At 49.1% G+C, this 26,951-nt stretch overlaps 1 protein-coding gene across 5 annotated transcripts in view; it reads left to right on the top strand.

The window, feature by feature from the left end:
- Positions 1-26,951, top strand: part of AGPAT4 (1-acylglycerol-3-phosphate O-acyltransferase 4) — a 1,411,158-nt gene that overhangs the window by 1,351,729 nt on the left and 32,478 nt on the right. Inside the window, exon 1 of one of the 5 annotated variants that reach the window (XM_070795615.1) lies at positions 892-1,006. The exons of the other annotated variants lie outside the window; for them this stretch is intronic. Coding sequence (XP_070651716.1) covers positions 901-1,006 — 106 coding nt within the window. The 5' untranslated portion in view covers positions 892-900. Of the gene's footprint in view, positions 1-891; positions 1,007-26,951 lie in introns of those variants that run through there. 5 annotated transcript variants of the gene reach the window in all.

Genomic DNA, 26,951 nt, shown 5'->3' with positions numbered 1-26,951 from the left:
TCAGCAGGCTTTCTCTGACACGGAGTTAGTGCGAGGAGGCATTATTGCCTTGCTTACTGCCTGGCAGGGGTGGAAGGACGTGTTCCCTACCGCATCTCCATGGACACCCTGGATGGGTGGAGGGTGCCTCCTCATTGCTGGGCAGAGTGGGCACCTGGGCTCCCTGCAGGCTTCCACTAATACCACCCTGAAGGGGTGCCTTGTTATGTCCGAGGCAGGGGGACTGGTTCCCACTGGAGGGTGGTGAAAGTTCCAGCTCCCCAGCCAGTCATCTCTGACACCACCCAGCAGGTAGAGGAATTGAGGGAGATGCCTCGTTAAGGCCTGAAAATGGTCCCCCACTTGGGCCTTTCTTTGCTAATGGGGATCAGAGCGGTGGTGCTGTTCAGTCACGCAGTCATGTCCAACTCTTTGCGACCTCATGGACTGCAGCATGCCAGGCTTCCCTGTGTATCACCATCTCCTGGAGTTTGCTCAGGAGTTGTGATGTGAGTCAGTGATGCCATCCAACCGTCTCATCCTTATAGAAGTAGCTGGATTCATTTTCAGTTGAGATGTGCTTCGGAGCCTCTGCACTCTCTCTCCAGAGAGTGTTGCTCTTACAGACTTTTAACCTTAAAGTGTCCCTCTGGGTCACCCTTCATATTGCCTGAGTTATTGCCCAGAGTCAACACAGAAAAAGACTGCTCAAGCCTCAGCATCGGGAGATGGAGGTGAAAGGAAACTTGGGCTTAGTGCTGGCCATCTGTCCATGGCCTCTGTTCCCCAGCTGAGCCTGGAGAGCAGCTTGTCTGGGACCCTGCGGCCAGGGGGCTGGACATGCCTACTGTGTGTGGTGGGGCGGCCTGGAAGGGAGGCGGGAGGGACAAGGGGTGGAAGGGATGTGTTTTGGGGTCAGTCATGGCAGTGAGTCATTTGTCTGTTTCGTCCTGGGCAAGCTGGCATTTCTTTGCAACATCGAGTGCCCGTAGATGGACCATCAGGTCCCCCTGCCCAGTCTCCAGCCGTGAGGCTGAGGCCTGAGCCATCTTTGGTTTCTCCCCAGGGCTCTTTAATCAACAGTGTTACGTAGGCGTTCACAGCAGGTTTATTTTTAAGCTTGGTTATCTTTCAGATTTGGGGGTGATTGTGAACTAGCTGTAACTGAAATTATTCTTTTAGCTGACTCTCATAGTTACAGGGAGAGCAGGGACGGGGGAGCCTGGTGGGCTGCCGTCTATGGGGTCGCACAGAGTCGGACATGACTGAAGCGACTTAGCAGCAGCAGCAGCATAGTTACAGGGTAGTACAGTGGGGATAAAGGGATGAAGCTTGGATTCACTGCAAATACACATTTAATTCTGGGGGGGAAAAATTCCTGTCTCTTTCGTCAGCCGCATCATAGCATATATCTACTATGCTTGACACCAAAGCATCTACATTTTTTGAGTTTGAGAAAACACTTTTTTTTTTTAACAGCTGCTGATGACAAACAACTGTAGATCAGTCTTGATTGACGTTTTGTTTGCTTTTTAAGATTTAATTAGCATTTGTAAAATTTGGGAGAGTTAAACTTAATCATGAGAAAATGAGGTAATGAAGGCTGAGTGCAGTTTCCAGATAATTGTCTGTGGCTTCTGGGTAAATATAGAAGGAAAGGGAGACTTGGTGGGGGGGATTAGTAATAACTGGAGTATTTACCTTCAAGGCTGGAGCTGGTTATAAAATTGGTTGCATGAATACTAAATTGGAGGTATTCATTATTAAATCCAACAAAATAGGCAAAACAAAATCCAAAAAATAGGTAAAACAAAATCCAAAAAAAGGCACTGGAGCAACTGAAGAACATTTTGAAAATGAAGTGGTTGAAACTTCCATGCAGACTAACTGGATGCCATTTTCTTAAATTTAAGGCTTGTTTAAAATGAACTCCACATTTTCAGAAAGATAATGCAAAATGTTAACCAACGCACTATTAACCCCGTTTGTGCCGTAATCCCCTTTGTACATTTATTAATATGAAGATCAAATGCATTGATCTTGAATGCAACTAAGAAAAACTCTTGAATGCAACTAAGAAAAAATTTTAAACACAACTTCCAGCCTGTATAATCTAAATATCTAAAATTAAGAAGGTAAAATCAACTCAAGAGTTGGAAATTGCTTTCCAGACGTTTAACAGCCTAGAATCAAAGGTAACATAAATATCTTTTTGGCTTTGTGGTCTCGACCACGGTTATAATCATGGTTTGTTTATTTATGTTAATGGTGTACATCTTTGCAGGGCAGCAGAGAGTTCCTGATTAAATGCTTTCAGGGTGAATTTGGAAGGTCACAAGAGGGCGGGATGAAAGTGCAACAAACACCTCTCCAGCAGGGAGATGGGTATCCTACCTGGACAGGCGAAGTTCTCTTCCAACCATGAAAGTCAAAGTGTTAATAGATCAGTTGTGTCTGACTCTTTGTGACTCCATGGACTGTAGCCCACCAGGCTCCTCTGTCCATGGAATTCTCCAGGCAAGAATACTAGAGTGGGTAGCCATTCCTTTCTCCAGGGGATCTTCTGGACCCATTGATGAAACTCAGGTCTCCTGCATTGCGGGCAGATTCTTTACCATCTGAGCCACCACCATGGTTCTTATGAATTCCAGCCAAAAACAACTATCCTAGCAAAACTGTATGAACTCTTACTAATTATTCACTTAACAAACATTGGCTTAACACATATTACATGCCAGGCACTATTTGAGTGCTGGTGTTATAAGAAGGATGAAGACACAAGCCCGAGGAGCTTGCAGGCCAAGGATCTTCAGGGAGAGAGAGAATAGACAATCATGATGCAGTGTGTGTTCCAGTTATCACTTGCTGTGTAACAAGACAACCCCCCAAATCTAGTGGCTTCAGGCAACCGTTCCATGCCAATGGACCCCGTGGGTCAGGAATCTGAACAGGGGCCTGTGGGAACAGTTAGACTCTGCTCCAGGAGGTCTGGTTCTCAGTGGGAAGATTCCAGAGCTGGGGGCTGGAACCCTGAGGGTGTCATTCCTCACAGGTCTGGGCTGTTGGCCGGGATGTCAGCTGAGGTTGTTAATTGCACACTCTCTCCGTGTGGCCTGGGTGTCCTCACGGTGCGGCAAGCTCGAGGTAGCAGGATTTCCTAGCTGCCAATGCCCGGCTTCCAAAGCGAGGGTCCTAGCTCAGGGCGACGTGCTCTGCTTTTTATGACCTAGCCTCGAGAGCCGACCTTTGCTGCCACCACGTCCTGTTGGTTACAAGCATGTTTGTGGCCCTCTGGGAATCGAGGGGCGGGGAATTCGATTCTGCCTCTCCGTGGGGCAACCACTTCCTTCCAGAGGAGCAGAAGCACAGCCGTCTTTAGAAGGCACGATCTGTTGCAGGACAGGAATTTTAAATGCCTGACCATCCTCCCTGCAGAGAGCGGGACCTGATTCCTCTCACTCTAGGAGTGGGCAGGACTTAGTGACTCTTCTAGAAAACTGAGCCTAGAGAGCAGTCTGTGACTTCTAAGGCGAGACCCAGAAAGGTGCAGCCTGACTTTCCCCCTACCTCCCACTCCCTTGCTGGGGCAGCCCACCACTTCAGGGGAGGACCTTCAGGGTGCCCCAAGAGAGACCCCGAGAAGAGGAACGGAGGAACCCACCGCAGCACCAGCCCTGTGAGCGGCCACCTTGAAGTCAGATCCTCCACCCCAGTCAACTCTAAAAATATCTCTTTCTTTCTTTTTAAATTGAATTGTAATTTACAGTGCTGTGTTACTTTCAAGTGTGCAGCCAAGCGATTCACATATGTATATATATAAAATCTGGGAAAGATTGAAGGCGACAGGATAAGGGCGGGGGCAGAGGGTGACATGGTTGGATGGCATCACTGATTCAGTGGACATGAATCTGAGCAAACTCCGGGAGGTAGTGACGGACAGGGAAGCCTGGGGTGCTGCAGTCCATGGGGTCGCAAAGAGCCGGACATGACTCAGTGACTGAACAACAGATCGTTGTTATACTCTTTTGCATTATAGGTTATTACAAGACACTGAGCATAGTTCCGTGTGCTGTAGGCCCTTGCTGTTTACTCATTTTATATTTAGTGGTGGATATATGTTCATCCCAACCTCCCAGTTTATCTCTCCATCCATCCCTCCCTCTCTTTCGGTAACATGTTTGTTTTCTATGGTGGGAGTCTGGTTCTGTCTTGTAAACAAGTTCACCTGTATCATTTGTTCTTAGATTCCGCACATCAGTAGTATCCTGTGATATTTGTCTTCATCTAGCTGACTTACTTGTCTTAGTATGATAATGTCTAGGTCCATCTGTTGCTTGTCATTCTTTCATTCCAAATGGCATTTCATTCTGTTGTTATGGCTGAGTAATATTCCATTTCCTCTGTGTGTGTTGTGTGTGTGTATATATATGTATCATATCTTCTGAAACCAGTTAGCTGTTGATGGGCATACCTCCCGAGAGTCTCCAGGCCAGAACTGTTTAGTCACATCACTCCTGAATTCTTGACTCCAGAAATTGTCAGAGATAATAAATGTATATTGTTGTTTTCGAGGCATTACGTTTTGGGACACTTGCTAGAAAGTTATAGATAACCATGCATCCAGAGCAAATATATGGCAGTGCGTACTGGGCATATATAGGAAAGCCACCTTGTCCCGGCTTCCCAGGCCTGGACAGCCTCCTGGAGGAGGAGACACATGAGATGCGCCTTCAAAGGCTCAGATGAATGGTGGGCTGAGGCATGTGTCCTTGTACCACTTAAGAACATTGGAAATAGGGCGTTAGCTATGGGTGAATGGTGACCGAAGTCTAACTGATTAGCTTTAAAATGGGGACTTCCCCTTGCACTCTTCAGAGACTTAGTAGAGCTAATGTATTTACAGAGCTGAGAGCAGGACCAGTTAGTTGGGGTGCGTTAATTCACCTACCCCTGCACCCCAGGGCAGCCTCAGCATCACCTGGAGCAGTTAAAACAGCAGGTTCATGCCACTCAGACCTCACGGTAACAGCATGGCTGGGTGCGGCCAATGCCTGTGGGATTTTGGAAAGCTCTGCTCCAGAAGCCAGAGGCTGGGCACCCGCTGGGGATTCCTCACACCTCATAGATGGGTAGGGCTTGTGATGGGGAATTCAGATAAGTAAGTAAGTAGGTAAGTGTTAATCGCTGAGTTGTACCCGATTCTTTGCAAGCCCATGGACTGCAGCCCCCAGGCTCCTCTGTCCATGAGATTTTCCAGGCAAGGATACTGGAGTGGGTCGCCATTTCCTTCTCCAGGGGATCTTCCCGACCCAGGGATCGAAGCCGGTGTCCTGCACTGCAGGCAGAGTCTCTGCTGACTGAGCTGCAACGGAAGACTGGAATTCAGACGACAGCCTTGAAAACAGAGTGATAATACGAGACACGAGACCGTCTTCCCTAGTCGTTACAAGGGACTTTCTTACCCCTGTCTTCTATTTTTAACCCAAAGTACTCTTTGAATGAGAAATAAGACGTTAAAAACAAACAAAAAAGTAAATTAGTTCCTGTACCTTCCTTTTCTTTTAGTACTTTGACATCTCCCTCAGGACCATGGTGAGTGTTCATCTCATCCCGAGGAAAATTGTCCTTTTTCCTGAATGACTGCTTAACCTTCGCCTTATCTGATTAGGCGCAGAATTAAGTCTCCCTTGAAAAGCTTCCAGTCCCCACTTCCCTGCCAGCTCATTTTCCCTGGGAAGGACCTGGAAGATCAATGTGGCCAAGGAAGTGGAGCTGATCAATGGGACAAGACTTCCTTTGTAACACCGCTGGGTGGATGATGACTTCCTTGCCCTGCGGTTATCTTGCAGCCGGCTAGAAGGCAGGATGCCTCTGCAGGCGGCTGCAATTCACCTCCCAATCTCCAGAGGGGGCGGCGGGCCGGCTCAGCCTTGCCTGGGTCAGACCCCAAGCTGGGTTCTTGCAGCTAGAGCGGTGACCCAAACAGTGACCGGGACCCACTATCCTGAAACCAGGTGGCAGAGGAGCTCCCTGTTGATGAGTTTGGGTCGATCAGGAAGTGAGGCCGTATAGAACAGGCTGGTTCTAGAAGAGTCATCCCAGGGGCTTCCTAGGTGGCGCTAGTGGTAGAGGGTTTGATCCCTGGGTTGGGAAGATCCTCAGGAGTAGGAAGCGGCAACCTGCTCCAGTATTCTTGCCGGAGAATTCCATGGACAGAGGAGCCTGGTGGGCTACAGTCCAGGGGGCTGCAGAGTCGGACACGACTGAGCGACAGAGCAACGAGTTAATAAGAGTAGAAAGGTCTTAGAGACTAGAGCCAAGCGATGCCTACGCTGAGTGGCCCAAGACAGGTCTTCATTTGAATGCAGAGCAGCAATTGCTCGTCCCTGATTCCTTACAGAGGGTGAAGAAGAGGCTCCCAGTGCGCCTGGTCAGAGTAAAGGACGAGGTTATAAATAAGAGGGAAGTGGCCCAGGTAGTTCCCTCCGAAGCATTCCTGAGCTTTCAGAAAATAAGCTTACTCTGCACCGTGACTTATGCCCACAGACACTTACTGTGTTTCTCCTTTTCCAGCCCAGCTGAGGGGAGGGTCCGGGCAGAGGTGGCCAGAGAGGACAGCTCTTCCCACAGGTCATGAGGGTGTTATTTCTGTCGTTCGGGGACGAGACTGCATGTTATTTAAGATAAAGTGCTCTGAATTTAACATAAAGCCCACACCGTTACTCACTGGCCTGTAAATCCTTTACTATCATGCTTGGCTCATAGGCTTTAACTTAAAACATTAATAACACTTATTGAATGCCTTGTAGGTGAACAGTAAATATTCCAGTGTTAACGGTCGTTAGCATTCTGCTACGGTGATTTTTTTCGTAGATGTGATGCACAATTTTGCGTTTCCCTCGCTGGCGTCATTAGACTAGGACTGAATGGAAGATTGTCCTTCTTTCCTTGTGTCTTCCTTCGGTAGTTGCAGCGCATGGGCTTAGTTGCCCCACAGCCTGTGGGGTCTTAGTTCCCTAACCAGGGATCGATCCCACATCCCCTGCATTGGAAGGCAAATTCTTAACCACTGGACTGCCCGGAAGTCTTAAGAGGCATAAACTCTTGATGCAAGAATTCACACTGCAGTGGGCATAACACCAGGTGACATCACATGATGAATGTGGCCACCATTCTCTTGTCCGTGGCTGATCACCATCATCAAGGGGCTGGTGGGCTAGCTGTATTAATCAGGTTCCCAAGAGGAACAGGATATGGTTATATACTCATACACACACCACATCTACAAAGTACCTTCATGGCCAGCAACCCTTAGATTAGTGTTTGATGAAATAATTGCGATCTCCCGGCCCACTTACACCTAAAACTCCATTACCCCAGCCATGGCTGGAACCAACCCCTGCTTGGAACCTTTAACCCTGGCCTCTTTGACCCAGAGCTTTGAACAGTGAATGAGTTGTAGAGGTGGTGAGTATGACAAGAAGCTGAGTGTGATAAGAAGGTCCGTGGAGGAAATGGTACCCAAATGCCCACCCAAGATGTCTGCAGTCCTGAGGCCAAGTTTTTATAGGTTTCTGCAAGTCTGATGCAGTATTGAAACATATTATTTATGCAGAAGAGGCGAAGAGGTCAGTGAATGGCCTTTGTAATTGCTCTATAATTACTAAGCTAGAATCCTTTAAAACCCACATTGGTAGGCATGTCGTATCCACATGTTCTATACCAGGCCAGGGGAAGATGGTTAGAATACAGACAGTCTATTCTCAAGGTTTCTTGCATCACGGATTGTGGAAACAAACCCTACAACTTCAGAGAATGAATCCGTATTAGCAATAATTCTGGTATAGATTGGTTGGAGGGTTTTCTAGGGTTTAAAATATAGAATCTTGGATAATATAAACAAGGTATTTTCCTCTCAGGGGCTTCCCTAGTGGCTTAGATGGTGAGAATCCACCTGCAGAGCAGAAGACATGAGTTCAATCCCTGGGTGATGAAGATCCCCTAGAGAAGGGAATGGCAACCTACTCCAGTATTCTTGTCTGGTGAATTCCATGGACAGAGGAGCCTGGCGGGCTACAGTCCGTGGAGTTGCAAAGTCGGACACAACTGAGCAACTGACACACACACAGTTTCCCCTTAACAGGCTACGTTACCTTGTATTCAATGAAAACACGTACAAGTTGGAGGTCAGTTTCTCTGTTGGTATTGACATTTACACACTGAGCTAAAGTAAAGGGGAAAAGAGTAACGATGCATAAAGTGTTCCTGGCACTCTCACGTGTTGGCTCAGAGCGACCATTGCAAATGAGGAAGACGGGCACAGGGAGGTCGAGCACGTGATCCGAAGACTCACAACCAGCAAGAAAGGAGCCAGGATTCAACCCAGACTCGGCAAGTCTGTATCCAAATCCAGCCCTAAAACTGTAGGCAAACCTGGCTTAACTTTCTCAGTGTTGGAGGCTATAAAGCAGGTTTCTCAGCCTCAGCATTAGTGCCATTGTGGGCTGGAAAGTTCTTTGTCGTGGGGCTCTTCCGTGCTGTGTAGAATATTTAGTCCCATCCCTGGCTCCTACTGTCTGATGCCAGGAGCAGCCCTCCCCCAAGCTGCTGCTGCTAAGTCACTTCAGTCGTGTTTGCGACCCCATAGACGGCAGCCTACCAGGCTCCCCCGTCCCTGGGATTCTCCAGGCAAGAACCCTGGAGTGGGTTGCCATTTCCTTCTCCAATGCATGAAAGTGAAAAGTGAAAGTGAAGTCTCTCAGCCGTGTCCGACTCTTAGGACCCTATGGACTGCAGCCTACCAGGCTCCTCCGTCCATGGGATTTTCCAGGCAAGAATACTGGAGTGGGGTGCCATTGCCTTCTCCCTTCCCCCAAGAGGTGTCCATAAAAATGTCTCCAGACTTGCAATAAAGGTCCCAGGGATGGGGGAGGGGACACAGAACCACTCAGCTGAGAACCATGGTCCTGGAGGGAAAAATGATTTAAAGATTACAATTAGATATAAAAATAAGCAGTGTAAGTTAGAGGCTTTCATTATATTTTGGAAAGAATATATAAATCATTTTACCTATCCACTTTAAAAATTAAGAAGCACAAAACTTGGGAATTCCCTGACTCTCCAGTGGTTAGGACTCCACGCTTCTACTTCTGAGGGCATGGGTTCGATCCCTGGTCAGGGAACAAAGATCCTGCGTGCCAATAATAATAATAAAATGTAAAATAAATGAATTAAAAGGAAAAAAGAAAGATGCACAAAACTCTTCCATAAGCATGTCAGCAAGTACAATAGAAATATATGCACATTCCCCGGTGGTTCAGACGGCAAAGCGTCCGCCCACAATGCAGGAGACCCAGGTTCAATCCCTGGATCAGGAATATCCCCTGGAGAAGGCAGTGGCACCCCACTCCAGTACTCTTGCCTAGAAAATCCCATGGAGGGAGGAACCTGGTGGGCTACACTCCACAGGGTCAAAAAGAGTCCCACACAACTGAGCGACTTCACTTTCATTTTCTAAGGGAAAGATGTTCAAGTGTAAAAAGAGAGTGAAGAAAGAATGAAATCTGGGACATTGAGGAAGAGCGGGGTAAAAGCAGAAGTGACAATTACATACACGACAAAAAGAGCAACTATTAAGCGAGAACGTACAAGTTGCTAGGTCTGAGCAGTTTGCGTAAACTGCGTGGTTTTTCCTTTCTGTGGACCATGAGGCCAAGACCATATTTCCGCCAATCAGCGGTGACGTGATCAGGACGTTACCTCTAGGGCTGAAGTAATTTCCTTCCCAGAACTCGAACGCCCGCACACTTGACCGTCCTGGCCAGTGGCCTCTGCCGCGACCTCGCTGCGAGGAGGGGGCTGGGTCCGCAGCCTTCCTGTGGAGACTCTCCACTCTCCCCCCTCAGCCTTCCACGAGCTTCCATGCGATGACGGTTCTGCTCTGCCCCGGAGGCAGGAGGGGCACCAGCCTGGGGCTGACGGCCTGGCTCGGACCTTGGGTGCCTTGGGAGCTGGAGAAGGGAGCGAGTGCTATGAAGGTTTCCCAAAGAGGGGCGGACTAGGCTTAGACTCTGAAAAGGTATACCGCGATTACATGGAGGGGACAATGTCAAGAATGAAGAGAAGCTTGTGCACTTCATCAGGCACCACCCAGGGTCTCCTGGAAGGCTAGATCCTTAACATCTCTGGTGGTAAGGCAGGGATGGAGAGCGGGGTGGAGGGCAGGGCTCAGTGCTCTGACCCCTCTTTAAAAAAAAAAATCTCATCAGCACATTAAATGTTCTGAGAAGTCCAGAGGTGGAGAGATGGGTTGGTCTTGTTTTTTCCAAAAGACCAATATCCCACAACACTCGTGTGGTTGTGTCAGTGGCTCATTCGTGTCCGACTCTTTGCGACCCCATGGACTGTACCCCCCAGGCTCCTCTGTCCATGGGATTCTCCAGGCAAGAACACTGGAGTGGGTTACCATGCCCTTCTCTAGGGGATCTTCCTGAACCAGGGGTTGAACCCAGGTCTCCTGTATTGCAGGCTGATTCTTTACCATCTGAACACTTGTTAGCATCACTTCAATAGCTTGTTACTGAATTGGGGTTCTGTGGAACAGAGTTTGGGAAGGTGGTTTAGGGGGTTGTAAAGTTTGCGTCTATTTGACCAGCTTGGACTTATTGCCCTTCCCAGCTCTGATGCTTTCCTCACTCCCATTTAGAGTCACACAGATTCCTCTACGATTTTCCAGTTCCCACCAGTGCACACCACTGTCTGCTTTTCTGTCCTGTCTCCTCCGATCGTCTACAAATTCTACAAGAGCAGAGATTTCCTTCTCTTGATCACTGAGTTCCCAGTGCCTTGGACAGTGCTGGCCACCAGCGAGTGCCCCCCGAGGATCTGTCCAGACGTAACTCTCCCAGGCATCCCATTGCTGCTCAGTCATCAACACTTTCTTCTCTTTGCTTCTAGGATTAAATGCGTCACATTGAACTATGACCCCTCTGTCCAGCCTTCACCCTGACCCTGTGGCTTCCGACCTGTTTGAGGGCGAGGTGGCCCTCACCGTGCCCCACTCCTCGCTGAGTTACTCGATCACACGTTACCCATATGATTTCTCTGTTGCATTTGGCGCTGACTGCCTCCTTCTTTCTTCCTAAAACATTTTCTCGTAGTTTCAAGACCCTTTCTCTTGATTTTCTCCAGCCTCCCAGACTCTCCAGTTCCTGAATTTTTCTCACCATTACTTTAAATGTTGGTAAAAGTTGAACACTCAGGGTTCAATATGTAACTTCCCATGTTCCCAACTGCTGCGTTGATTGAGCCCCGTGATTCAGGGAAGAGGTCAGCCTGATCTTTCTCTTTTGTGGTATCCATAAGGTCCATCAAGTCTCGTTTGTCCTAAACTTCTGACATCTTCAAGACTTCTAGAATATCAAGACGTACAGCAACATAGGAATCATGAAACCTGTGAGACTGAGATGCTCGGGTCACTGAGAAGAGTCTGGGAGCTTTAACGAGGTCAGAATGCCTCGGAAAAAAATAAGATCAAAGCGGACCTGGAGAACGTCCACATTCAAGACTGGCTTTAAAACGCCTCAGCCTGGGGAGTTGATCTGCCCAATGGCCACCGCATCTGCCAGAGAGACTTAGGATAAAAATAGCACGTGTCGCACGAGCCCCGGGGAGTGTTAAGCTGCCCTGTGTAGAGTTTCTACGCGTGTAGTTTTAGATCTGAGATAAGGGATGGCTTTCCTAGAATTCTTCCCCTTTTAGAGTAGTTGAGGATGAGTGGTGTCCGGCACGACTTCATGCCTCAGATAGCTGCTGCAAGGCTTCTTTTCTCCTTCTGTGTCTCGACTCCTCGATGAGGTCTGCTAAGTATGCTTTTACTGCATACACCGCGGACATGCTGAGGGACATTAAATGCCTTCTGGGAACCTACTTGGGGCTTTTAAAGATAACTGGCTGCTGCATCAGCTGCTGATTCTAAGGATGAGGAAATCCCTCTGTGGCGTTATTCGTTGGATGACTCTATTCGTTGCAGGACACACCGCACTATGAACATTCACTTAAAATATGTCTGTAATCCTAAGACATATATATATAGCATCCAGAAAGACAGTACTGATGATGCTACTTGCAGGGCAGCAAAGCAGACAGAGACATTTCGGACACAGTGGGGGAAGGAGATGGTGGGATGCCATGAGAGAGTAGCATTGAAACATTATACGTAACTGTATGTAAAATAGATAACCAGTGGGAATTCAAAGCCAGTGCTCTGGGACAACCTTGAGGGGTGGGATGGGAAGGAAGGTGGGAGGGGGTGCTCAAGAGGGATGGGACATATGTATACCTAATGCTGACTCATGTTGATGTTTGGCAAAAACCATCACAAAATTGTAATTATTCTCTAATTTAAAAAAAAGATTAAAAAATGTCTATAATCAGACAGAGGCGGGCTATAGTCCATGGGATCTCATAGAGTCGGACATGACTGAGCAACTACCACACACATATTTTTCCCTTAACAGGCTGCGTAACCTCGTATTCAATTGAAAACATGTACAGTTCTAGGTCAGTTTCTCTGTTGGTGTTGACATTTACAGAGGAGCCTGGCGGACGGCAGTGCATGTGGTTGCAAGGAGCCGGATATGACTTAGGGCTGAACAACAGCAACAATAATCCAATTTGTTTTCCAGTCCAATTGTTATCCTGCCATGCTTATCTCTGAATAATTGCTTTTCCCCTGTTATTTGGGAAGACTGCCATTGGAAAGGGAAAGCGAGAACCTCCTTCTGAAAATTGTAGCCAATTTCTTGTCTTGGGTTACCCTTCAATTTGATTTTAAGTTCAATGAGACATTTGCTTCAAATTCTGAATGTTTTTGAAGTGGTTAAATAAAATTGTGGGGTTTTTTTGTTTTTTTTTTTTTTAAGAAAACACTATATGGAATTTTAGATAATAAGTTTGGACTTGGATAAAGTTGAGAGCTCCAAGAGGGCCCTAAAGAACAGCACTCTTCTCAGTTATTTGTCTGAACAATTCGAGAAATTAAGCAAAGGCTTGGAGGATGGATGGAAGACAGACTATTTTCTTGATGGATGATAGAGCCTATCTTGGAAGTTATAACTGCATGTGAAGTTACTTAAATAGACTGAACCCTCAAATTGGGCAGATGTGCCCAGAGAGGCACAGGGCAGCCTCCTAGGGTCCACGAGGGAGGGGCAGAGTGCTCACCTGAGGAGGACGGGCAGAGCCAAGCCAGGAATGTCCGTTTAACCTTCCCAGACTCGCTAGTCCTGTAAGGTACACTTCCTCCTGGGGCAGGTGAGTAAAGGCGTGCTGGGAGGGCAGGCATCCCCCTAGAGAAAGATCTCTACTTGTTCACCAAACCAGAAGTACGGAGAGGTGCCCACAGCTGAAAGGTTGATATATCAGACCATCTCTGGAAAGTATTTCAGGGTAACTACTTAGAAGATGGTAAGACTTTACATATTCTAAACTGATTTAAAATACCCATGGAAAATGACTTAAAATACTGATTCCAGTGACTTTTCCTGCGGCTCCAGTGGTCAGGACTCCACGCTTCCACTACAGGGACAGTGGGTTCCATCTCTGGTCAGGGAACTTAAGATCCTGCATGCCACACAGTACAGCCAGAAAAAAAAAAAAGATGTATTCCGAAAGAAGGCAAGAAGGAGAAAGTGTGGGTCGCCTAGAGTGCACGAGATTGGACAGTGACTATACATCCAGGAAGGGGAACAATTCCTGCTGTCATACACTGTACAGTTCTGTTCAGAAAGGGGGTGGGGAGGTGTGAGTTAAGAGTTGAAAGCACCATTTCTGTCTTCAAGATTGAAAGAAAAACAATTAAACAATTTGTCAAAGATCATCGCCTAGAAAAAGTAGAGTCATTAATCAGACTGCCTTGACTCCAGAGTTTGCACGAGCGGAGGCCACGGTAACCTCCCTGTATTTTATGCCCACACTGCCTGTCTGTTCTGCAACTTTATGTTTACCAGCTGGACGGGTGGCGATGCCATCTCTCAGCTCATAGAATCTATGTCTGACAAAATCTTTGTTACTGATGTTTTAAATGTCAATCTACAGAAGTCAAATGGCGGCAATTTAGCCTTGACTGTGTTCTTAACTACTCAAGTCAGTGTCTCCAGGACCATGACAGGTGGAGAAAAAAAAAATACACATCTATTCTTGTCTGACTGTAGCTTCATCAACTATCAGGACTTCTGGAAGTGGAAAATCCCTTCGCTTTTATCTAAATGTGTGGTTCATTTTCTTTCTGTTGCTTGGCATCCTTGTCTGCAAACGTTGTCACTATGCCCATAATAAGCACTTAGTCAGTGGGTCACTATATTTGGAATCCGGTTGCCAGCCTTCTTAGTATTATATTCTTAAAGGGTTCAGAAACCAGTGGACTGATGCTGGAGAGATGTGAACACACAAGAGTGGCAGTGAATCTGTTCGTGGAAATCTGGTCTGGGGAACTGTTCTCAAGGTTTATTTGTCCAGAACAAAGAACAAACTGTATTTTGTTTGTTATCCTTAAAGAACCCGCCTGCCAATGCAGGAGACATAAGAGATGCGGGTTTGAACCCTGGGTCGGGAAGGTTTCCTGGAGAAGGAAATGGCAACCCACTCCAGTATTCAGATCAGATCAGATCAGATCAGTCGCTCAGTCGTGTCTGACTCTTTGCGACCCCATGAATTGCAGCACGCCAGGCCTCCCTGTCCATCACCAACTCCCGGAGTTCACTGAGACTCATGTCCATCGAGTCAGTGATGCCATCCAGCCATCTCATCCTCTGTATTACTGCCTGGGAAATCCCATGGACAGAGGAGCCCGGTGGGCTACAGTCCATGGGATCGCAGAGTCAGACACGACTGAAGGGACTTAGCAGGCACGTAGTCTGTTGGCCAAGTGGACTTAATTATGACCCAAGGGCCAAAGCCATTGGCTTTTCTGATGATTTCCTTCTGACTGTCTTTCCTCTAGAGCAGGTATTTCATTCCGCTTCCCTTCAGACCTGCTGGGGCCTGGCACACTGCTCATCTTCTTTTACCGTCCCTGTGACTGGAGAGTGAGTTGGTGTTCAGAGGCTGAGGTGGAGCTGGGATCTTTCTACTTCTTTGATCACGATCTTATGACCTAAGAATCTGATAGCACTTCATTTTGTTTTCGTCTGGGTGAAAGGCCTGTCGCTCCTGTATTGATCTGTCATAGGTAATTGAAACTAGCTGAAACTCTGGCAAAGACAGAAACAGAAAGCAAAATTTTGTGTTTTCTGTTACATTTTTTGGGGGGGGAGGAAATATAAAAGATCAACTCACATTGTGTTTTCTTAAAACTAATATACTTTATTATTTTTTTACCAGCAGTTTTTAGTTTCCAGGAGAATTGTGCAAAAGTACAGTTTCCATATACTGCCTGCCCCTTGCTCCAACACACAGATACATACACACACTCACACACACAGTTTCCCCTAGCTTATTATCTTTCATTGATGTGATTCCTTTTTTACACCTGACGAACCTGTGTCGATACACTGAGATTCCTAAAGTCCATAATGTTCCTTAGGGGTCTTTGTGTCATACTGCCTGTGGGTCTCAATAAAATCATGTTGCTGTTCATTTGCTAGGTCATATCTGACTCTTTGCGACCCTGTGGACTGTGGCACGCCAGGCTTCCCTGTCCTTTACTCTCTCCCGGAGTCACCCTCCAGAGGCTCTTCATGATAACATCATAGCAATATGATAGTGGTACCATGATCGCATGGTGGTGTCACATACCCACCTGGCGGTGTCAGACGGGCTCGTCGCCTGCCCTCACATGCTCTGTCTTCCACCTGCTCACCTTGCCTTCCCAACCCCCAGCACCCGGCACTTTCCAGACACATGGCCACAGACAAGATGCAACCCGTTGAAGAGCCACCTTGCTGAGGTCACCCTGTTTTTAAAATTTCTGTATTTCATAGAATCTAAGATATTGTTAATTGTAAGGTACCTCCTTATTTTATATACTTCTTAAGAAGAAGACATTAAACTAGGTACATCATGGGCGCCCTTGATCTCAGGCATACTAGAGTGAGAACAGTAGAATTAATAAGATGCTACCCAGAGTGCAGGGCCTGCACAAAGACAGTGCTCTATTGAAACTAAAATAAATATTTGAAAAAACTGCACCATGATTCCAGTTTGGCCTCTTTGGGGTGTCAGTGAGGGCTTTGTAGGGGAGTTGGTGGGGGTGATGCAGAAAGTAAAGCAGCAGGAAGTTGAGGGACCGTGTGAGTCTGGGCCCCTCCCCCGGACAGCCTGGGTCCTGGGGGTGCACAAGCCAGAGAGAAATCTTCAGTCTCTCGGTGGCCCTGGCCGGGTTACGAGAGCTTTCTGAGCCTCAGTCTCTGCGTCTGTATGAAGTAAAGCTAACCCTGCCGGGTGACTCGGGGGCCAGAGAAATAGTGGTTTGTGTTTGACAGGCTCACTGCCTGCATGCAGTTCGGGCTCAGTAGGGAACTCTAGCCCTTCCTCCCTCCATCCTTGGCTTCTCCACCTTTATTTCTCCTCCATCTCCTGTATGTCCTTCCACTGTCCCCCCGGTAAAGAATGAGCCTGCAGTGCAGGAGACCCAGGTTCGATCCCTGGATGGGGAAGACTCCCCCGGAGGAGGGCACGCATTGTTGTCTGGAAAATTCCACAGACAGAGGAGCCTGGTGGGCTACAGTCCATGGGGTTGCAAAGAGTCGGACACGACTGAGCAGCTAATACACACACACACACACGCTGTCTCCCCAGCGGTCAGCCTGGGCTGGGTCACCTCACCTTCTTTCTCACTGCCTTGCAAGCCCTCTGGGTGCTGGAGATTTTGCATCAGACTTGGACTCAGCCAGAATTCACGACGGCTGGATGGGGATTACCTAGGGCAGTTCGCAGATGGCAGAGCCTCGTAATTCTTAGCCTTGGTCTTCCCAGGGCTGCCAAGCAATTAGGGTTTAGTAGCTGGTTGTGGTGCCCACCCACTGGCTTCAGGACTTGATTAGATAAAGCTCAGACAAGCCCCAGGGAAAAGATTTGTCAGGGACCTTTGCGAATGAGATTGAGATATAATTGAAGTACAGGTTTATTGTTTGAAAGTTGCCAAGATTCTCAGAACATGATTCCTGCATATTCATGAGGCCAGCAGGGTGACAGAACCCTGCCATCCACTGGGGAATTCCAGGTGGCAGCCCCCGAGCGTGGTGGTCCTGCTCCCCCAAATCTGCGTGACCTTGGGGAAGCCATGTGCGTTCCATTTTGTCATCTGTGAAATGGGGAATAAATGTGCATCTAGTCTGTCTCAGCAGATGGCCATTCGGGGTGCTTGAGGTGGTGCTGGCAGGAGCCCCATGGGGCCGTGGGTGCCAGTCAACCCTGACCGTTCGTTTCCAGCTCGTTCCTAGAGCCACATCAGTGCTTGTTGCCATGGTTACTGCTAGCTTGATAAGGACTCCGACTGCCAGATTTAGCCAATAAAAATTCAGGACTCCCCGTTAAATTTGAATATCAGATAAACATCGAATAATTGTTATGAGTATCTCCCAGACATGTTACGGTGGATAGGTTAGTACATCTTTCATCTGGTATTTCAGGAGATGTACGTATGCTAAAGAATCATTTGAAGCTTATCTGATATTCAAATTTCATTGGGCACTTTGCATTCTGTCTGGTAACCTTAACAGGGACAGAATATTACCTTGCTGAAAGCGCAAGAAGTTTTGTATGAAATAACTGATGTTAGGATCGGTCCAGAGCTCTCTGGTGGTCTCATTTATCACAAGTCAGAGAAGAGCAAACAATCTGTATGTTACTCTCAGCAATTAAAAGCGACTCTGACAGGGTTTTCCTGGTGGTGCAGTGGGATCCGCCTGGCATTGCAGGAGACACAGCTTCGATCCCTGGCTTGGGAAAATTCCACATGCCGAGGAACAGCTGAGTGCGACTGCCACAGCTACCGAGCCCATGCACTCTAAAGCCCATGCACTCTAAAGCCCGTGCACTCTAAAGCCCGTGCACTCTAAAGCCTGTGCACTCTAAAGCCTGTGCACCGCAACTGGAGAGGAGCCCCCGGTTGTCACAGCTAGAGAAAACCCAGTGAAGACCCAGCACAGCCAAAACTGAATGAAGCAGATGACCAGTTGAAAATAAGTTACTCTGACAGAGAAATCATTTCTGCATTAGAAAAGACAAAACCAAGAACCCGTGGCCTCCTAGGCTGAGAAAAGGAAATGATTTCTTGTGAAGAAAACCTTTTTTTAATAAATAATTGCAGTGTAGTTTCTGCCTCACATTTCTGGCCCTAAAATTTAGTTTGGGAATTGTGTACATTTCAGCATCTCCATTTTTTATAATCCTTTCAGCAATCACAGTATATGTATTTCTCTCAGTAATGAATCTCATGTATGAATGGAAGGCTCACTATATTTTGATGAGGGAAGATGAGAGGAAACATTAAAAGGATGACAATTTCTAGTAGATACTTATCTTCAGTAGATTTTACACTTTAAGTGTTCCTAAAGAGATTAATAACTTCTTAATGTTGCTTAAATTTTTTTAAATTCTTTTTCATGGCTGAGTAATAGTCCATTGCATGTATGCACCACATCTTCTTCATGTATCATTGCCCCATTCCTCTGCTGATGGACATTTAGTTGCTCCCATGTCCTGGCTATTGTAAATAGCACTGCAGTGAACACTGGGGTTCGTGTGTCTTTTTGAATTATGGTTTTCTCCAGATTTATGCCCAGGAGTGGGATTAAATGGGCCCAAGGACTCTGCCACACTTAACGGATTTTTGACATGACCTGGATCCTTGTGAATTTTCTCTGAGCTGCACGTTATGCCATCAGCAGCTGTGAAATGATGGAAATCCGTGGATATTTATCTGTGCAAGCCCTGTTCTGTGTGCTGCAGGCAGCAGGCCAACAAAGTGGATGAGACAAACCCTCCCTGAGGGACTGCATGGTCCACGTGGAAGGAGAACCAACCCAGACCCAACAGAACCAGATTCGTGGGAAGGAACATGAGATCCAAGGGAGGAAGCTCATTACCACTGCTGCCTGTAGTTCCTTTTCAAACGCTTCTGTTCAGTCGCTCAGTCACATGTGACTCCCTGGACAGCAGCACGCCAGGCCTCCCTGTCCTTCACTATCTCCCAGAGCTTGCTTAAACTCCTACCCACTGAGTCGGTGATGCCATCCAACCATCTCATTCTCTGTCACCTCCTTCTCCTTTTGCCTTCAATCTTTCCCAGCATCAGGGTCTTTTCCAGTGAGTCAGTTCTTTACATCAGTTCTTGGCCAAAGTATTGGAGTTTCAGCTTCAGCATCAGTCCTTCCAGTGAATATTCAGGGTTGATTTCCTTGAAGATTGCCTGGTTTGATCTCCTTGTAGTCAAGGGTCTTCAAGAGTCTTCTCCAGCCCCACTGTATGAAAGCATCAGCTCTTCGGTGCTCAGCCTTTAGTCTAACATTAGTCTTTTTAAAAACTATTTATTTTTCTGTGGCTGCATCAGGGGAGGGTGGTCTTAGCTACGACGCGAGGGGTCTGGTTGAGGTGCTCCGGTTCAGTGCTCGCAGCACATAGGCTTAGCTGTTCTGTGGCATGTGGGGTCTTAGTTCCCTCCCAAGGGATCAAACCCACATCCCCTGCCTCGAAAGGTGGATTCTTAATCACTGGACCATCAGGGAGGTCCCAAGCGTTAGTCTTATTCAATGTTGATAACGGTTTTGTGAGTGTTTTCACATCAAAACTTCAGTTTTTTCACATCTAAAACTGAAGGCTAGAGAGCTTCAGTAATATGCCCATGTCAGGGGGTGGTGGTTAGTAAATGACAGAGCGGGAATTCAGATCAGGTCTGCCTGACTTCAGAGGAGCATTGACACAGTGTCCCTAAGGGGGATTTAGAAGAGAGACAGATTACTTCTCATAGAAGGTGGGGGTGGTCTCAAGTTCATGGACAATATCTCATCTGAGCTGAAGCTTGGAACTCGGAGAAGGTTTGGGGATGCTATGGAAAGGAAAGGCTTTTCTGGCCAAGAGAACAACTTGGACAAGAGGCCAAGGGTAGGTATGGTGAGTTCTAGGTGGTTCAAGGAACAGTGTGCAGTTCAACTTGGCCTTAGCTCAAGGGATGCAGAAGAAAGAGGGTGGGCCCAGCAGTAAAGGCTGGTGAAGGAGTCTCACTTCCTCTGTGGATGGTGAGGACTCAATGAGGGTGTTAAGCTGGCGTTGGGCACAGGCTAGATGAGATCCATGGGGTTTTTCCAGACAAGAATACTGGAGTGGGTTGCCATACCCTGCTCCCAGGGGTCGAAGCCTGGTCTCCTGCATTGCAGACAGATTCTTTACCATCTGAGCCACCAGGGAAGCCAGGAGCAAATCCTGCACAGAAACAGGCATGTCCCCAGGGCTGGGAGGATGCGATGGAGATGCAGTGTGGTCCGGGGCTGGGAGGACATGATGGAGATGCAGTGTGGTCTGGGGCTGGGATGATGCGATGGAGATGAAGTGTGGTCCTGGGCTGGGAGGACATGATGAGATGCCGTGTGGTCCAGGGCTGGGATGATGCGATGGAGATGAGGTGTGGTCCAGGGCTGGGAGGATGTGATGGAGATGTGGTGTGGTCCAGGGCTGGGAGGATGTGATGGAGATGCTGTGGGGTCCGGGGCTGGGAGGACATGATGGAGATGCTGTGTGGTCCGGGGCTGGGAGGTCGTGATGGAGATGAGGTGTGGTCCAGGGCTGGGAGGGTGTGATGGAGATGCTATGTGGTCTGGGGCTGGGAAGACGTGATGGAGATGCTGTGGGGTCCGGGGCTGGGAGGATGCGATGGAGATGCTGTGTGGTCCGGGGCTGGGAGACGTGATGGAGATACGGTGTGGTTCAGGGCTGGGATGATGCGATGGAGATGAGGTGTGGTCCAGGGCTGGGAGGACATGATGGAGATGTGGTGTGGTCCGGGGCTGGGAGGACGTGATGGAGATGCTGTGGGGTCCGGGGCTGGGAGGATGCGATGGAGATGCCGTGTGGTCCGGGGCTGGGAGGACATGATGGAGATGCTGTGTGGTCCGGGGCTGGGAGGTCGTGATGGAGATGCAGTGTGGTTCAGGGCTGGGAGGATGCGATGGAGATGCAGTGTGGTTCAGGGCTGGGAGGGTGTGATGGAGATGCCATGTGGTCCAGGAGAACTGGCTTCTGGTGTTGCCATCTCTATCAGAGATGTCCTGCAGGGCTTCCCAACCTTCCCCTCATCCTAAGGAGCTTTTGTAGATGTTGTTTTTCTAATCATCCTATGAAATGTTAGTAGCACAGATACACTGTGTATCTGTTTATGGGCTTCGTGCCTTAGCATCGTTTAGTGACCTGGGCACTTAAGTGGGAAAAGCAGTGCCCGGGTGACTGGGGTGTGGATGGAAATGTTGCAGGTACAACTGGGCCCCCAGTTTGGTGTCATGGAAAGAAAGTACTGAAATCTGGTTATGGCAAAAAGGTATATGCTGGGGAATTAACTAGAAATAGTTCCAAATAAGGGGCATCCCAAGTGGCTCTAGTGGTAAAGAACCTGCCTGCCAAAGCAGGAGATGTAAGAGATGTGGGTTTGATCCCTGGGTCGGGAAGATCCCCTGGAGTAGGGTTTAACAACTCACTCCAGTATTCTTCCCTGGAGAATTCCATGGACAGAGGAGCCTGGTGGGTTACAGTCCATGGGGTTGCAAAGTCAGACACGACTGAAGCGACTTGGCACACAGCACAGTTCAAACTGAAATATAAGTAAGTCTGCGACAGGGAGCAGTCTCACATCACACCCCAGAAACTTCTTCCATTCTGCATTTGGGAAAATCCTGTGGCTGAGAGGTTTCATTTTTAACCTCAATTATTATCAGCCAAATTATTAAAAAAAAATTATAAGTGCATAATTATATACACTTAGTTTATAGATTACATATAAATTATGTATGTGATTGTGTAATTATTAAGATTGGATGAAGTTAATTATAAAAATACCATTTTCCTCAATCTTGATGACATCTCCCCATATCCCCGACATGGGGGGTTCTAGAGGCTGCTGGTATGTTTGAACAGTGAACTCTAAACAACAGTCTGGATTTCGAGGTCTTTTCTGCAGGAACTTTGCCTCCCTGTCTTATTAGTGTTCTCGACACTGCTTCCAGAAAGGGCTGCAGAGAGAAGTGAAATGTCAGTCATGGCAGGTGCAAGTGGGCACACGGGGAGAGGTTTGGTGGGGAAGGAGGGAGTCCCCCACAATCACCTGGGCTTGCAGAAGGGGTCGGCTGTGGGTTTGGAGGATTGCTGGGGTTCCTGGGTGCATGTGGATCCTTAGGATCCGGCACAGTAGGAGCCGGGTCTTACAGCTGCCCAGCATCTGGACTTGGACGACCAACATCAGGGCTGAAGGCAGGGATGTCACCTGCTGTTTATTTTTCCTGGCTGTTCCCTCTGTCCCTTCATCATTTCTTTTGCCATCACTGCTGCGTTTTCCCTGCTGGTCATAGCATTCAGGAGGAGAAAAACCCTGTTTCCAGGGCGGGCAAGTGTGAAATGCTGTCATCGCTTTAGTGCGTGTACCCTTCCCGGCAGCCTTGAGGTGGGCGTCTTCTCACAGAGAAGGGCTTCCCAAGGTCAGAGGTGCGAGCTTTCTCCTCTAAACTCTGACCTCTTCCCTCCCTCAACGTGCTTTCTCTCCCCGTCACCTGATACTCTGGCTTTAGTGTCCTCACGGACTCTCGTAAGTCTCCCTGTCTGGGTTCAAGGCCCAGCACGCTGGCCTCGGGGCACTGGGAACTGGCCCAGCTTCTGGGCCTCAGTGTTTCCATGTCCTCATCTGTGAAATGGGAACAGTGACGTGTGTGCTGACTCAGGGGATGTTGGCTGTTACCATTTTCCTCCTTCTTTGCAAATATGAACCAGGTGCTTCTCCCCCGGCCGCACTCTCCTTTTTGTTCATCTACGACCTCTTTCCTATTTGTGATCGAGCTACGCAGCACAGATGTGTCCCTCAGTCGATGTATCCTTGCAGCCAGAGTCTGGCCCCCCTACCCCGATCCGCCTCTGAAATCCGAGGTGGCAGGTTGAGATTTTGCAGCCATGGTCACTTCCCCTCCCTCCCACCCCGCCCTGGCCATTACCTCGAAGAGCTCAGAGCCAGCCCCACCCGGCTCCACGCGGAGTTTGCCAAGCAGGTGGCAATGACTGGCCAGGGCCAGGCGTGGGCCCGTGTTGCAGGATCCAGAGGTGCCCGAGCTCCCGGAAGATGCCTGTGTGGGCCTTCTCCAGCGTCTCTGGCCACCCTGCCCTCGGGACGTGGCCGCCAAAATAATAATAATAATAATAAAGTACAAAATTGAGCAAAGTGAACATTTTTAAAATGGGACAGGAAGCTTCAAAATTGCTGTGTAATACTGAAGAAACCTCAGCTACACATCTTGTCTGTTACCAGTGTCTGACGGCCACCCCCAACACCGGGGGCCCTGTGGGCCCAGTCCACGCCTCTGGGGAGAATAGGGTGACCGGGGTGTCCCCTCCCTCCTACGAGGCCCAGGAATTAATACACAGGCTGAGATTTCAGTGGGCAGAAGGACCATGATGATATTAAGTGTTGGCTCCTTTCAGGGCCGTGGGAGGGAGGAGGATGGAGGAGCCGATTCCGGTGATGAGGCCCTGGGCCAGCCGGCCACCCACTTGACCACGGATCTCACATCTGTGTGAGGCGGATTCTCCCTTCCTGTCTCCCCTGCATCCACTCCAGCTTCTGCTTTAAACAAATACTGACATTTCCATTTATAGCTTTCTTTTTACATCTGGCTCAGTGGTAAAGAACCCACCCGCCAATGCAGGAGACACAAGTTTGATCCCTGGGTCGGGAAGATCCCCACCCCACCCCCTGCTCACCGCCCCAGAGGAAGAAGTGGCAACCCACTCTAGTGTTCTTGCCCAGGAAACCCCATGGACAGAGGAGCCTGGTGGGGTCCATGGGGTCGCAAAAAGTCAGACTTAGCGACTGAGCATGCATATACCCTTCAATCCATAATTCTACTTGTTGGTATACCTATGTTAGAGAAATCCTTACACAATTTTCTAAAAAACATGCATTTTCAAGGATGTTTACTATAATATTTGTAGCAATAAGAAACAGGGTTGGGGAGGGATCCTAATTGATGGTGGAATGGCTGAATAAATCATAATATGTCTGAAGCAGGAACTGCCATGCAGCTGGTTATCCCACGTGGAATTGCCCTTCTGGACTAGTTTTGACCTGAAAAATGGCAATTTCCTGAATTGAACAAAGGACGAGTTATCCCTGTGCCTCTGTTTCTTCATCTTTAAAATGGGGACAATCATATTTCCTCCCACAGGGTTATACTCTGTGCCTGCTCAATTGTGTCCGACTCTTTGTGACCCCACGGACCGTAGCCCCACCAGGCTCCTCTGTCCATGGGATTCTCCAGGCAAGAACACTGGAGTGGGTGGCCATGCCCTCCTCCACGGGTTCTTCCTGACCCAGGGGTTGAACCTGCATTTCTTATATTGGCAGGCAGGTTCTTTACCACTAAACATGAGGATTTAATGCAATTGCACGTGGCCTTGGAACATGGCCCTGGAACATGGCCCAGCCCACATACAGAGCCCAGTCCAGAATTGCTGATACCTCTGTGTATCTATCTGTATTAACATGGAAATAACCCCAAATACAGAGAAGGCAATGGCACCCCACTCCAGTACTCTTGCCTGGAAAATCCCATGGACGGAGGAGCCTGGTGGGCTGCAGTCCATGGGGTCCCTAGGAGTTGGACACAACTGAATGACTTCATTTTCACTTTTTACTTTCATGCACTGGAGAAGGAAATGGCAACCCACTCCAGTGTTCTTGCCTGGAGAATCCCAGGGACAGGGGAGCCTGGTGAATCCCAGGGACGGGGGAGCCTGGTGGGCTGCCGTCTATGGGGTCGCACAGAGTTGATACGACTGAAGCGACTTAGCAGCAGCAGCAGCAACCCCAAATACACTGGAGAAAATAACTGCATGCATATGTTTACAAAGGTCAATACAGTTTGAACCCATTCAAGGGGGAAAAACTGTGCATGTGCACAAGTGCTTGTGTAACCCCCTAAGGACAGGCCTGGAAGGCCACCCCCAGGCTGTTCCTTGTGTTTAACCCTGAGGAAGGGAGCGGGATTGTGGTTGTTGGTGAGGAAGTGCCCAGCGTTCAACCAGAGAGGCGGAGCTGCTGGCAGATACCCGCCCCCTGGAAGGGAGTGGTCCTTAGTCACGTGTTGGGGCTGACCGGCCCTGGAGGGCTGTGGTCTGTGCAGCTCCTGCTGGAGCTGGAAGGCCTAGGGCCAGCCCTCGGGAAGGGGTGATGGATGTGGACGGAGGGGACTCAGAGGTCAGGCTCCCCCTCCGCGGCCAGACTGAGACCGCAGTGGGTTCTTACTGCACCTGGGGTGGGGCGGGGGCAGATGACGTGGGCGGTGTGGGGGCAGAAGCCGAGCCCCCCAGCAGGAGCAGACCCGGCTGGGCCAGGGAGTCAGGAGCCAAGGGGATGGAGAGGAAGGAGCCATTGCAGTGCGGCTGCCACTTCTCTCTGGGAGGTGAATCAGCACGTCAGCCACCACGTGTGTGACCTGTGGAGCCCACCCAGCCTCCTGAGACCTTCCCGAGTGGGCCTTTGAAGTGAGAGTGAAAGTCGCTCAGTTGTGTCCGACTGTTTGCGACCCCAGGGACTACACAGTCCGTGGAATCCTCCAGGCCAGAATACTGGAGTGGGTAGCCTTTCCCTTCTCCAGGGGATCTTCCCAACCCAGGGATCGAACCCAGGTGTCTCTCACATTGCAGGCGGCTTCTTTACCAGCTGAGCTACAACTGGAAACAAACCAGAAAGGGGATTTGGATAGACAGGCCTTAGGGCCCTCAAGGGGATTGGCGCAGTTTCCTCTAAATTCTTCTGGATTAATTGAATTATTGTTCATTATGACTATAAATACATTTCTTGTTAATTAAAAAAAAATGAAACCCCTTAGGAGGAAAAAGGAAGACCTTTTATCCGGTGAGATTTCAGTGTTGAGTTGAGTAACTCCAGCCTGTTGAGGCGAGGTGGGGATCCTGGCCTCCCCTGGTCCCCACCTGGCCCAGCTGTCATCGCCTCTCCCTGGGCCTCTGCAGCCACCCCTCACGGGCCCCTCTGCTTCTCCTCTGCACCCGCTCGAGCCTGAATGCTCTTTTCAGAACGCAGATTCGGTGCTGCCGCGGCCTCTGTAAGAAATGCTCCGGTGACGCCTCACGGCCTCTGTGGTGCAACCATAAATCACGACCGCCCACCCTGGTGCGGAAGCCGCTGTGACTCTGTCCCCCTCTCCACTCCTTCCCGCTTCCCCTTGGTGGTCACAGAGCCATGCCTGCTGTCCAGGGGGCCGTGTGTGTAACAGTCACGGGAGCTGGCTGCTCACCATCCCGTGTGTGTGCAGAATCACTCTGGGCGCCTTGACCACAGAATCTGCTGTCATAGCCATCGCACCTCCAGCAGCTTTTCCTGTCTGGATTCACAAAGATGCTGAGGCTTCTGGGACGTTGCCAAACAGACCGGGAAGTCTTACAGCCGTCGAGTGGTGCCCCTGGCACAGGATCCTGGCCCCCAGATACATGCACAGCATCTGTCCCAGGCAGCACCTCTGCCCTCCCGGTCTCGCCGCCTCTTGGTATGAGGCTATCTGCTCCCTGGGTCACAGGCTCTGAGGCTGGGACCCCGGGAGCCACCCAGGCATGTGGCCACACTTCCAGCCTCCTGGCATATTCTGCCTACACACGTCTGGCCACCAGACGGTGTTCGCTGGAAGCAGACATGTGCCCGCACCGTGCTGGGTCCTGGGGTGAAAGGCTGAGGTTAGGGTCTGTGCCTCGCGGGGCCTGTGGCCTGT

Source organism: Bos indicus, chromosome 9 (genome assembly GCF_029378745.1).
Source record: "Bos indicus isolate NIAB-ARS_2022 breed Sahiwal x Tharparkar chromosome 9, NIAB-ARS_B.indTharparkar_mat_pri_1.0, whole genome shotgun sequence".
Classification (NCBI taxonomy): domain Eukaryota; kingdom Metazoa; phylum Chordata; class Mammalia; order Artiodactyla; family Bovidae; genus Bos; species Bos indicus.
This window is presented reverse-complemented; position numbering and strand designations above follow the sequence as displayed.